The 11,960-nt window shown below is 44.1% G+C and overlaps 1 protein-coding gene across 4 annotated transcripts in view; it reads right to left on the bottom strand.

The window, feature by feature from the left end:
- Window positions 1–187: 187 nt before the first annotated feature.
- PALLD (palladin, cytoskeletal associated protein) overlaps window positions 188–11,960 on the bottom strand; it is a 343,917-nt gene continuing 332,144 nt past the window's right edge. For all 4 annotated transcript variants that reach the window (XM_075564242.1, XM_075564239.1, XM_075564240.1 and 1 more), the window contains 5 exons: window positions 11,342–11,474; window positions 7,804–8,011; window positions 4,898–5,063; window positions 4,297–4,430; window positions 188–2,322 (listed from right to left, as the gene is read on the bottom strand). In XM_075564242.1, the coding sequence (XP_075420357.1) occupies window positions 2,150–2,322; window positions 4,297–4,430; window positions 4,898–5,063; window positions 7,804–8,011; window positions 11,342–11,474 (814 nt within the window). In that variant the 3' untranslated portion in view covers window positions 188–2,149. The remainder of the gene's footprint in view (window positions 2,323–4,296; window positions 4,431–4,897; window positions 5,064–7,803; window positions 8,012–11,341; window positions 11,475–11,960) is intronic.

The raw sequence follows: 11,960 nt of genomic DNA, 5'->3' as shown, positions 1-11,960 counted from the left end.
AGACTGCTTTATCTTTTTTTCCAGAGTGGCTGGTTTGGGTTTGAATCTCCTTTTGGGAGATTCATGCCCAAACTTTTGACCTTCAGAATTGAAGATGTTTCTTTGAAATCTCTTGAGTTTGAGCTAGTTTTTTAGAGCATTAGGAAATGGTACCAAGTGAATATTCTGTCCCAGAAAATTACAACTATTCTTTGTTAAATATTTATTGATGTTAAATCCACATTACACCAGCACAACAATCCAAGGAAGTGTGACAATACTTTTTTGTTTTTTTTAATAATATAAATACAACATGGAAGGTGACAAAATAATGCTCGTTAATCCTAAACCAGCAAGTCACATTCAGAAAAATTTGGCAAGTAAGATGCAACGTAAGTCATAGTTCTGCAATCTAGAGAGCTCGATGAGACAGCTTGGCTGGTTCCCTAAATTCCAGATTAGCATTGTCTACAACTCTAGCCAAAGAACCACTTGTACCACTTGGCATACAGTATCTGCCACCCAGTGCTGATGCCTCTTAATTATTTAAAACTTTGCTGGTTGGTGTTCTTACAAAGAAATAGAAAGCTGTACATGTGAAGCAGTAATATGAAATATGTGGAGTGGTACACAGATATAAAATTATTTTAAAAACAACTACATACTGAATTGAGTAACTGAGCTAAGAGAGTTTAACATTTTTAGTATAAATAATGAAAGATAACATGTGTTTGCATAAGAATTACAGTGTTCTTTTTCATAACAAAGTACCATTAAAACTTCATGCTTTATAATATTAGGTCAAATTTTTCTCCTTTTAAAGATTTATTGGTTCCGACTTAAACCATCAAGTCTGGTCAGAATCAGCTCAATCTAGTTGATGCAGAATCACCTGCATTTTAAAAGCTGTCTCAGCGGAGACGCCATTACAAACTGCTCAGTACCCAGCATCTTCGTAGAGCAGGTTTTCAGGAGGGACACGGACTAATAATTCCATTTGCCATATCTTGCTGCCATTGGGGAAAAAAAACAAAGCGAACACTACATTATGGCGCAAACCAATTTCTCTTGCTTGAAGTCTCCATTTCTTTCAAGCAGACAAGGTCTTCACTGAGGCCAATCTTGCAGTCTCAACCCATTTCAACTTGCTCTACGCATCCCAAGTCTTCAAGTAGTGCACAAACTTCAGACACATGACGTTTCCATTCCACATGTGCTACAAATGTCCACCGACCACCGTGCAGCCGTTTTTCTCGTTCTCTTTTCCCATCACCTATATTTCAGAGCTTGATTTGAAGAAAAGCAAAGTTTGGCTTTTGCCACAGCTCCTGTTGCTTCTCCTTTGAGCTAAATGAATGGAGTGTCATTGTCCTTCCTTCCCTCTTTCTCCTCCCAAGCCCTGTTTCCTCCAAACACCAGAAGCCCTGGTCCATCTGGCTGGTTTGGGTTCCTTTTGTGGAATGGACTGTCCTACAGATCTATTACTGATACTTAAATTCGCCTTTTACAATGGTTTGTAAATCAGCTTCCTAGCAAGGTAGCATGTAAAGAAAATTCTAGGCATAAAGAAATGGTTAAAAATCTTAGGTACTAACCTTGTTAGGAGGAAACTCTTGGTATTAATAAAATTTAAGGCAAGTAGTTCTTCTATGAATTATATAAAACAGTTTGCAAAGACAAGGCATTTACTTGGGCTCCGTTTTCCTTTTTTATCCATACATATTGCAGTTGGTTCACTGTAGCGGTCTGAAAATGCTACCACTTTAGAATCACTTTCATATGATTTGTAGTACAATTGCCTCGTCATACGCATTTCCCCTTGTCATGTTACAGAGCACCTTCAGCTTGTGTTTCAGGGCGCTTGTTGAGAATACAAATGGCGGTTTCCTGTGCACAACTGATGGCCTGGAGCATATTGGCATTTCACACGTTAATCACAGCCGTTCTGGAAGTTCTAAATTGGATGGTGAATGTGAATTTTCGGTGCACTGTGTACATTTCTACTATCATCACTAAGTTTGGTATAGTAAGTAAGGGAAATATTCTTTTGGTGGGTTTTTTTCCTTTATAGTCAAAGTTATGTTCCTGCCTTTTACATAATGTGACAAAGAACTGTGGTTGGTCAAGGCAAAGACTATGTCAAGGTGCTGGCTGTAACAAGAACGCCACCTCACAGGTCCTCACTCTCTACCAAGCCTGAGTTGAGTGTCAGGTGAGATGGGCTGGCTTCAGGTTGGAACGCAGCTTTGATGTCTAGTCCCTGGTCCGAAAGTGCTGCATAGCGACTGGTTGAGGGCCGTACTTTTTTTGGCTTGGTGCTCTGTGGCTGCTGATGCCACTGGGCTACAAAAACAAAACAAAAACACAGCAGATTAAGATTATTAACCAAGCTACCACTAGAAAACCTTTAGATGTTTCAAGGGAATGTAGCGGGTCTTTTGAGACACTGTTGTTGTTAGTGGCCTTCCCCTTCATCCCAACCCATTGTGTGCACAGGAGTTTTAAGCCGGTGGCCTTTAGGAAGCAGACCACTAAGTCGGTCTTCCCAGGGGCTTCTGGGTGTGTCTGAACTGCCAACCTTGGCTACTAGTTGAGCGATTAACTGTTTGCATCACGGAGGGACCTCTTTTATACATACCAGGCACATATTCTTTGCAAAAAGCTTAACGAACACATCCTTGGTAGGGACAGGAGAATTCTACATCTTACGTATACACTGAAGATTTACTGTCTGACAGGGGTAGTGAAACTCTAACCGCTAGATCATAATGACAATGTATATGTAATTGGATCATTCTTTATTTAAAAAATAATCTTATTGGGGGCTCATATAACTTATCACAATCCATCCATACATCAATCGTATAAAGCACATTTGTACATTCGTTACCCTCATCATTCTCAAAACATTTGCTCTCCACTTGAGTCCCTGGCATCAGCTCCTCATTTCCCCCGCTCCATCCCCGCACCCCTTCCCCCTCATGAACCCTTGGTAATTTATAAATTATTATTTTGTCGTATTTTACACTGTCCAACTCATACAACTCTTACCACAATCCATCCATACATCCATTGTGTCAAGCACATTTGTAGCCATCATCATTCTCAAAACATTTGCTCTCAAAAAAACCAAAAACAAACATTTGCTCTCTACTTGAGTCCTTGGTATCAGCTAATCATTTTATCCCCTCCCTCCTGAACCCTTGATAATTTACAAATTGTTATTATTTTGTCATGTCTTTCACTGTCCGGCATCTCCCTTCACCCACTTTCATGGTGTCCGTCCCCCAGGGAGGGGGTTATATGTAGATCCTTGTGATCGGTTCCCCTTTTCTCCCCCACCTTCCGGCGATAATTATTTTCATGTAACTACTACATCACAAGGCATCTTTTGAAAGTCACGAAGCTTCCGAATTCTAAGCCTCTTCCCTCAACCATTGAGCTATTTCTTCTTTAAAAAACTCAATCGATTGGGGCAAAGAGCAGCTGCTCTACTGTAATAATAAACAACTCGGTCGCTTAAGTGCCACAGTCGTTAGGGCAGTGAGGTATTATGGATAGGTGTTTTAGCACCGATGAGAAGGGTCGGACAGCATGGAAGGCTGAGGTCAGAGTCTTGCAGAGAAGCTCTCAAAGTTACTAATCTAAGAGGTAAACTTTGCGGTTAGCTCTTACTTCCTAGTTTCTTGGGGAGGGGGGGCAATGGTTCACGGAGGGCTGCTGTGTTAGTCTGTAAACTCAGGGAGTGCTCTCTAAATTCAGGACGCACGTGCACACCTTCACATAACACACACTTAGCTCTGCTCAGCGGCTTAAGAATGGTCACAGAAGCACCGAGCCACGAAAGCAGGCGTCCCAGCATCGCAGCGCACACATTTGAGTGCACGAGGGCTCTATGAGAGGGTTATGATGTACGATGACAGTTACAAGGCAGTCATTGGCAGAACACAGTCACAAGAAAATGTGAAGAAAAACCCCAAACAAAACAACCAACACGGGGTTATGCCTTTGCCTACTGTTAACTCCTAAGATGCTTGCGTAAGGAGCAACAACTGACTAGCAGACGTGAGAGAAGTCAACATGCACGTGTGCTACGAATTCAAAGTGCCTGAGAGATACATGGGTATCTGTCCTCCTGGGGTGGTTCACTATTAGTGTTGAGAAACTATAAACAGAGAGAGAGAGAGAGCAAGATGAAACGTTTAGCAACTCAAACACGACAGTTCTTTTAAAGATTCCCGAGTAACAGGATTTGCTGTCCAGATGTCTCACTTGTCACACTGCAATGACTAACTCAGTGCAGCGAGGGGCACTCACTGTAAACATCCAGCCTGGCCGTACAGGACACGATCCCGGCTTCGTTCTTGGCTGATACAGTGTACCACCCAGCGTCTTCCTTTGTGGCTCCCTGAATGAGCAGGCAGATGTAGCCGTGGTTATCCTGATGCATGCTGCAAGAAAGGATACAGCCATCAGGGCGCTACACGTCTTCAGAGTGGCTTTGGACATGAGCATCATTGTGAAGTAGGCCATTAAAGCAGAACTGAGCAGCGGCAGATACTAGGTTACACTTACTCCAGCGCGGCTGCCCACCGACGTTAGCGGGCGAGCATGCAGGCGTCAAGGTCGAGTAAGTCTGCACTCAATTTCTCGTCAAAGAAATCACTGAACAGCCCCACCCCTTATCGTCCTGGAAACAAGGGAGTGCAATTTCTCTTGAGTTACAGAAATAAATGATTATTTTTCAATCCCCGTTAGGTTCAGTCAGAACATGTGCTGTAGTGAAGTGTGCGTTTAGGGTCAAGAAGGACTGGTTTCTGCTGCACGGAGAAGTACATGCTGGGCACTCCCACCCGGTTTTCTGGGGTGCACGGCATTAGGAGCAGTGGGGCTGTGTCACACCATTGTGCCGTCTCACCTCACTCTGTCGGTGCTTTGAGTGAGCGACTCGTTTTCTTTCTTCCAGAAGATCTGCGGCGGGGGCACTCCGGAAACGCGGCCCTCCAGCCGCACGGGGTAGCCGTCGGCCACGCCGGTGTTCTGCAGCTTCTCCACGAACACAGGCGGCTTGTGCGCTTCTTTAGCTGAGGGAACACGAGCCGGGTCACGTACCAGCGGGATACCAGGCCACTCAGAGCTTTGACAGTTCTTTGAAATACTGTCTGAATACTGCTTTCCCTTCATTATCTTACATTTCATTTTAGATGGTGAGTTGACTGTCCTCTCAACTATCCTTTTACCGAGCAAAATTCCTATTTTCCATTCCACTCATGTATTCCATCAATTGATTCAGGTCTAATAGCCCCACACGGCCCAACCCTCTGCTGCCCAAGATGTCCCTGCCTGACGGGTTGCGGGGACCCGTAAGCATCGCAGGACTGCACCCCTGCAGCCCACCTTGCAGACGACAAGCCCTCCGATCTGTATTTGTTCCGAGAATCCTCAAGAGCTCGCCAGCGTGCATTAAGGGTTTGGTTTATGGGCGTGGCGGCTGAAAGGGAGCCATATCAATCAAATCTCATAGCTTTAAAGAGATGCTTATTAAAGCCAGAACGTGCATTCTCCACATTACACACTGCAACTTGTATTTTTGGAGGGAGCAATGGAAAAAGGCAACTTACTATTTACCTTGAATGAAGAAGTCACCAAAAAATACAACTTTATGATTTACAGAGCTGATTGTTGACAACAGGCATATTACGACTCACTGTACATTTATTTTCCTGGATCAGTAGAAACAATTATAAATAAAGAATAAAGCTCAGTTATTTTCTAATAATGAATCTGAGGAAGTGTGACTTTGTCCACTACCGAGTCTCTCCTCAGTGATGGCAAACATATCAAAGCAAAGCAGGTGGGGAGGAGAGAAATCTTTAAATGCCTAAAACTCACTGAGACGGTATTCTCATTGACTTTACTCTGTCCCCCGAGCTAGACTGTTGAGGGGAAAGTGGGATGACAGCTCAGTATTCTTGGTTTATTTTTCCTGTTAAGCCTTCCTCTCATCCCTCCTTTCCCTTTGCCACCCCTGCTCCCGGCCACCTTGTCATCAAAGGCGGGTCTTCTGGTGCATAAACGGCACTTCTTCGTTTTTCCTTAAAACAACGGCGACAGTAAATGTTTATCTTTGTAAGACTGTGCGCGTTTGCTAAACATAATGGTCTCTAGTTTTGTCCACGCATGTCTTGTGGTGTTTAAGAGGGTGAAACTTGTTTTATTGAATTGCTTATTTAACATTCTTTCTGGGCCCCAGGTGGCAAAGAGCAGGAGATGTGTAGCGTGAACCCCCAGGCCTCAGTGAGGTGCCAATAAGAGTAACATTCTGGAGCAATGCTATTGCAAGGTATTGATTATGCTTCAGACACTGCTCACGATTTAACCCTTAGAAACGCCTGTGAGCTCGTCTCAGTGGGGCCTTGAAGAGCAGAGCTGGGTCTGCATTTGCCCCAGGCCACACACAGCAAGTCAGGTCAATGAGAGGCGGCGTGCTTCCTGTGGAAGTAAGTGTTCGCAGCGGCCGCTGAGGCGACTACTTCACCGAGGGCTTGCAGTCTCTGGTCCTGAAGTGCAAGGCACATTGGACAGGAGAAAATGAACACCTTCACCTTACAGGTATGAATGAAACTGACGCCGGTGCAAAAAATGAGTACTTTACAAACCTTTTCCGAGCATGGCTAACAAACATGCATTAAGTTCCACAGCCCACAGACGGATTTACCACCCTTCTCCCTGAGAACTGCCGCGTTGAAGGTCCTTGTCCGGGATCCTGTGAGGACCACTGCAATTTGTTTCTTGACACAGCTCAGTGTCGCCCCATGTGGTCAGGGGTGCTTTTGGAGTGTCCTCAGTTTACCAAAGGAGACCGGGGAAGTCAGTTAGCTGTTCTCCTTTCTACCTATTTTAATTGAGGAACATGATTCCCTCTGATTATTTCATACAACTGTTCTGATACTGAGAGAAAACGTGTATGAAATATTCTGCAAACAGAAATATGAACAATAAAGTCATTTATTTAAAACTTTTAAGGATGATATGAACCTTTCCATAAATATATTTTCTTTCTTTAAAAAAATATATTATCATTTAAAGCTTTATCTGCACTTGAGACTTCAAGGGGCCAATACCTACAATATGATCAATTAAAAGCAACCAAGTTTGACTCTGGCACTGTGGATAGATGATAATGTTTAAAACATTTGAATTTTGAAATCACTGTACGTTACATCACTTTAAGCCCTAGGGCTGTGTGTGTCTGACACTCACAAATTCTTATGTATCAACTTTGGCTCTTAAAAGTCCACACTCATGCTGCTGGTTCCCTGTGCAACACTAGGGGCCATTCACTGCACTTGTGATAAATTGACCAGCCAAGTAAGGCTGTTTTTGTGTTTTCCCCTTGGTCACAGTAGTGTGAGAAAATGAGGATGCGTAATGACCACACTAGAGTAAAGACAATTAACTTTCTGACTTGCTAAAGCCTTATGTTATTGTTGGTGCCGTCAAGGCGATTCATCACCTCCAGAGAGTCCATGTGGCAGAGTAGAAACGCAGAGCAGTTTTCTAGATTGACATTTTTAAAGGAACAGACTGCCAGGCCTTTCTCTCATGGAGCTGGAGAGTGGGTTCAAACCTCAGACTTTTCAGTGAACAGCTGAGTGCTGAGCTGCTGTGCCTTATAAAAAGTCCTGATTTGGTCCTTTTGACGATACCATCTATTATTCCAGCAATCTGGCTTTCCTTATTGTTGAGCAAGGTAGTGTGACTTTGCCTTTCTAAGCCCAATGTTCCATCTTGGCTAGAGAAAGGATACATGGAGAAGCCTACCAGCAACCACAAGCTCCAGGCTGAACGAATTCTGTCCTGCTCGGTTGGTGGCTGTGCACGTGTAGATGCCGGCGTCTCGGGACGTGACTGGCTCTATGATCAGAGAGTGCACCCCATTCTCACGCACCAGCATCTTGTGAGCACTGTCGGGCCGTATGGGCTTCCCGTCTAGCTGCCAGCTTAGATCTGGGGTTGGTAGCCCACTGACCTGAATCAGAAAAAAAGTGTATATACATTTCTTTATTATTACCTCAGAGTGAAGTCATTTATCTCTAAGAGACCACTAGAATGTCCTCTTTCGGGAGTCTAGGAGATGCCTTTCAGTATTAGTTCATGTTACCCCTTTACTTAAAACCTTTCAATGGCTTCCTAAGCACACATAAGCTCACGACTAAACATTTCTGACAAAGCAACCAACAGAGTGGTGAAATAAGGATTTGGAACAAAAAATTCTGTCACCGTGTTAACTCACTCACACCTGTAATGGTGACTGGGATGACGTCAGCACAGGGATCTGAGCGCGGTGGGAAAAAAGCTGTCCAACCATGCCCATCCTGCAAACCCTCAGCCAGCATTTCCGGATTACAAAGCCCCTTGGCACGGGGTTGCCAGTGTAGCAGCCTTAGCTAATGCATCCATCAACACAGAGGGCTGTTGTTATCATTTTATGCAAAATTACCCAGAAAGCCATCTCCAGAAATTAGCATCACAATGAAACATGATAAAATCTTGAGAGCATGACAGCTGTGTTGACCAGAGACAGATAAAAGCACATTTGATTGCTAATGACATGTGGTGCTGTGAAGAGTAGGGATGGTTGCCATCTGTCAGCTCTTGGAGTCTGCCTTAAGGAAGAAGGCCTTTTTATCCCATCCCCCGCGTTCCTTACGGGACTCTGCACAGGGAAAGATGTCAGTTGGGTTGCAAAATGCTGCTTCTTTCGAAGAACCAGCCCTGCCAACAGCAGAGTGAAGGCCTCACAGATGCACAGACTGCATCCCTGCTGCGTGAAGTTCATGTAGACAGCCCAAAGGGGCCTCCCTCAGAAATGTCGAGGACATGTAAAGGAAAAACACAGCAAGTGAAAGACTGCTCAAAAGTACGCGGCGTCTGGAAGCCAACAATGATAGTTGGCCATCCTGGCTTCTGAGAGGGGCCAGGCTCCAGGTTCTTGGTGTCCCTCAGCTTCCATGAGTGCTGCCTTCCTGAGGGGAGGACCCTGGAGGTGTGCTTAGGAGACACTATTGTGGCTAGCTGGGGGCTGCTTGTTCCCACCTTCCTTACAGATCTTAAACAAGCAGAGCTAGCTTGTCAAAGCACTTTGCACACTGAAACTACCACTGGGCATAGTCCTTCATATGAAGGCAAAGAGAAAACACCCTACCTCTATAAACGCAACCAATTCTGATTCATAGTGACCCTTTTGTTCAGGGTAGAACTGCACCCTGGAGGTTTCTAAGATTAACTATGGGAGTAGGAAGCCTCACTTTTCTCCCAGAGAGCTGGTTGGTGGTTTTGAACTGCCGACCTTGACCTCGTAGTAAGCAGCCCAACTAGTAACCATTATGCGACCAGGGCTCCCTATCTCTATAGCCTCTGTTTTAACTCTAGCCTTCCTAGTTACTAAGTAAACAAACCAGGATCTCAGAAGGAGTAGTAGGTCACTGTTGTTGCTACTAGATGTTGTTGGGTCACTTCTGACTCAGCAATCCTATGCATGACAAAAGGAAATACTGCCAGGTCCAGCGCCATCCTCACAATTGTAAATTAGATGGTCCTATTTGAACAGCTCCTTGGTCTGGGAATGGGGTAGGGTGAGGCAGAAAAGCACACTTGTTACTCAGTTTCTAGAAATGTCCCTAAGGGGTTAAAAATACACGAGGCAAGGATCATAAATCAATCAAAGCAGAAGTCGTTCGTTTCTAAGACTGCTTGAAGGCAGGTACTTCCAGGATGCGTCTGTGCCCTGAACCGCAGGCAGTCATGGGGATATGGTGCTCTGCGCCACGTGGCTACACCGAGTGGAAGGCTGCAGTGTAGCACCGAGTGGAAGGCTGCAGTGACGTGAGCATGCACAGTTTTTGGTTTCTGGGCACATAAAAATGCTGTGATTATGATTATACTATGCCCATTAAGTGAGCCGAAATATGGTGAGAAGCACTAACATGTGACACAGACCTGTGAAGTAAACACATGCTATTAGAAAAACAGCACAGACAAGCTTGCTATAAGTTTTTCAGAATCTTCAACTTGTGAAAGATGCATTCTCTTCAAAGTACAAGAAAGTGAAGCAAGGTAAATGAGATATGCCTGTAAAGTGCCGATTTTATAAAGATTAAAGGAGAATAGTGTATGTAGTAAATTTACATGCACTCATTCAGATGAACTTTTTTTCATTTTGTAAATATTTTATTTAGAATTTGCATATATAGAGTCAAAAGGGGCCCATGCCCAGATGCGCTTTTTTGGTTATTATTTTGTTCCCCCAAAATCTGTCTGCATAGCTCAGTAGGAATTTCTCAAAAAATAGATTTTTCTTATATACTAGTCACAACTAAAGTTGAAAATAGTCCATTGGTATCATCTAGTAAACTGCTTCAATGAAATTTTGTAATTGTCTCAAAATGTATGCATTCGTATAGACTGAGAATGAATGTACCCACAGAACATATACCCACTGAAATGCAATTCACATATTTACCCTGTAAAAAATAATTACATTGGAAAGGAAAGTATTTTTAAGGTGATCAGTGTTTATGTATTTCTGCTTAATTCACAAGGCCAGATTTTCTTGTTTATAAACAAATCATGACCAAGTCTTTTTATATTTCACTTATTACTGAGGAGCTGACTTCTGCAAGAGCCAGGGAGAACCAGTAGAGGGAGCCAGAGTTCCTAGAAAGCTTAGCCCTCTGTAAGAGCCAGACTTAAGATGTGTAAATACAAAACAAACACACACACAAAACCTCAAGCTTTTTGGCTTTGAACTGTGAGAAGTTATCCAATTCATAGTTCTACATGAAATTTCCAAGTGCACACACCTAATGAGCCCCCCCCACACCTCCCGTTCCTGGGAGACACATGTAAAAAACACAGGGAGAAGCCCTGCTCTAAGACCGTGACAGAAGAACACCACTGTAACTTCATTCTGAACTAGAGAAGGGACGGCACCAAAGTGGGTAGGAGATGCATGGACACAAACTTGGTGTGAAAACAAAATGAAGGTAAAGTAATTAATTACTATGGCACATGGCAGTCATCAAACGGATTACTTCAATAAGATGCAACGCATAAAGCAATGAGATCTCCCAGTGTCCTCTGGAGCATGATACAATTCTGAGTAAATAATATATTTAATGAAAGTATAAAAGCATGATGATAAAGGAATATCCACATGAAATATATTTCCCTGATTCCTCCCTCCACCCCACGTTTAGCTGCATGCCGCTTTAAAGATGGACGCTTCCTGGTTTCCCAACAGGAAGTGCAGGGAGCAGGGGAGAACTGGGCTGCATGAGCAGGCAGGACAAACTCTTACTTTGCAATCCATCCTGCAGAGTTTCCCTTCTTGCACAGTCAGGTCTCCAGGGGCCTGCACAAAGTGAGGTCTGAAGAATCGCTCCTGAATTGGTTCATGTTCATCTCCACTCTCTCTTGATCTGGAACGAGGCCTTCACATAAGAGATGCAGGCAGAGAGAGAGGCGACAGATAAGTTATTTTCAGGTTTTTAATCATTTTAAGAAAAATCCTGTGAATATAGAAGAGAAGCCACCTATATCTTAACATTTGGGTTGAGATACAGGGAGTTGGGAGGAGGTTGGACCAAACCCAAGGAGGTACATGTTGGTCCAACACAAAAATGGGGACACAGGGAGGGGTGAGGGAGAAAAGAGGTGTGTGTGAAAGTGAAATGAGGGAGCAGGGCACTAACCCACCCAGGGGAAGAGTACTGGTCTTGTCTCCACAGAATTGGGAGTGGACATGCAGACCCTACCATGGTGCACCAAACCATGAGGACAGCGTGGCCACGTGGAAGAAGGCATGAAAAGAGAGCTAGAGGGCTGGTACCAACCAGAGCCAAACCAACCCCCTCCCTGGAAGTGGGTGTGGCAGAGAGCAGCACTGAACCTACAGGTTAGGGGAGAGGCCAGCAGGC

The sequence above is a fragment of the Tenrec ecaudatus genome, chromosome 12 (assembly GCF_050624435.1).
Source record: "Tenrec ecaudatus isolate mTenEca1 chromosome 12, mTenEca1.hap1, whole genome shotgun sequence".
Classification (NCBI taxonomy): domain Eukaryota; kingdom Metazoa; phylum Chordata; class Mammalia; order Afrosoricida; family Tenrecidae; genus Tenrec; species Tenrec ecaudatus.
The sequence above is the reverse complement of the archived record's forward strand: the minus strand, read 5'-3'. Positions and strand labels throughout refer to the sequence as shown.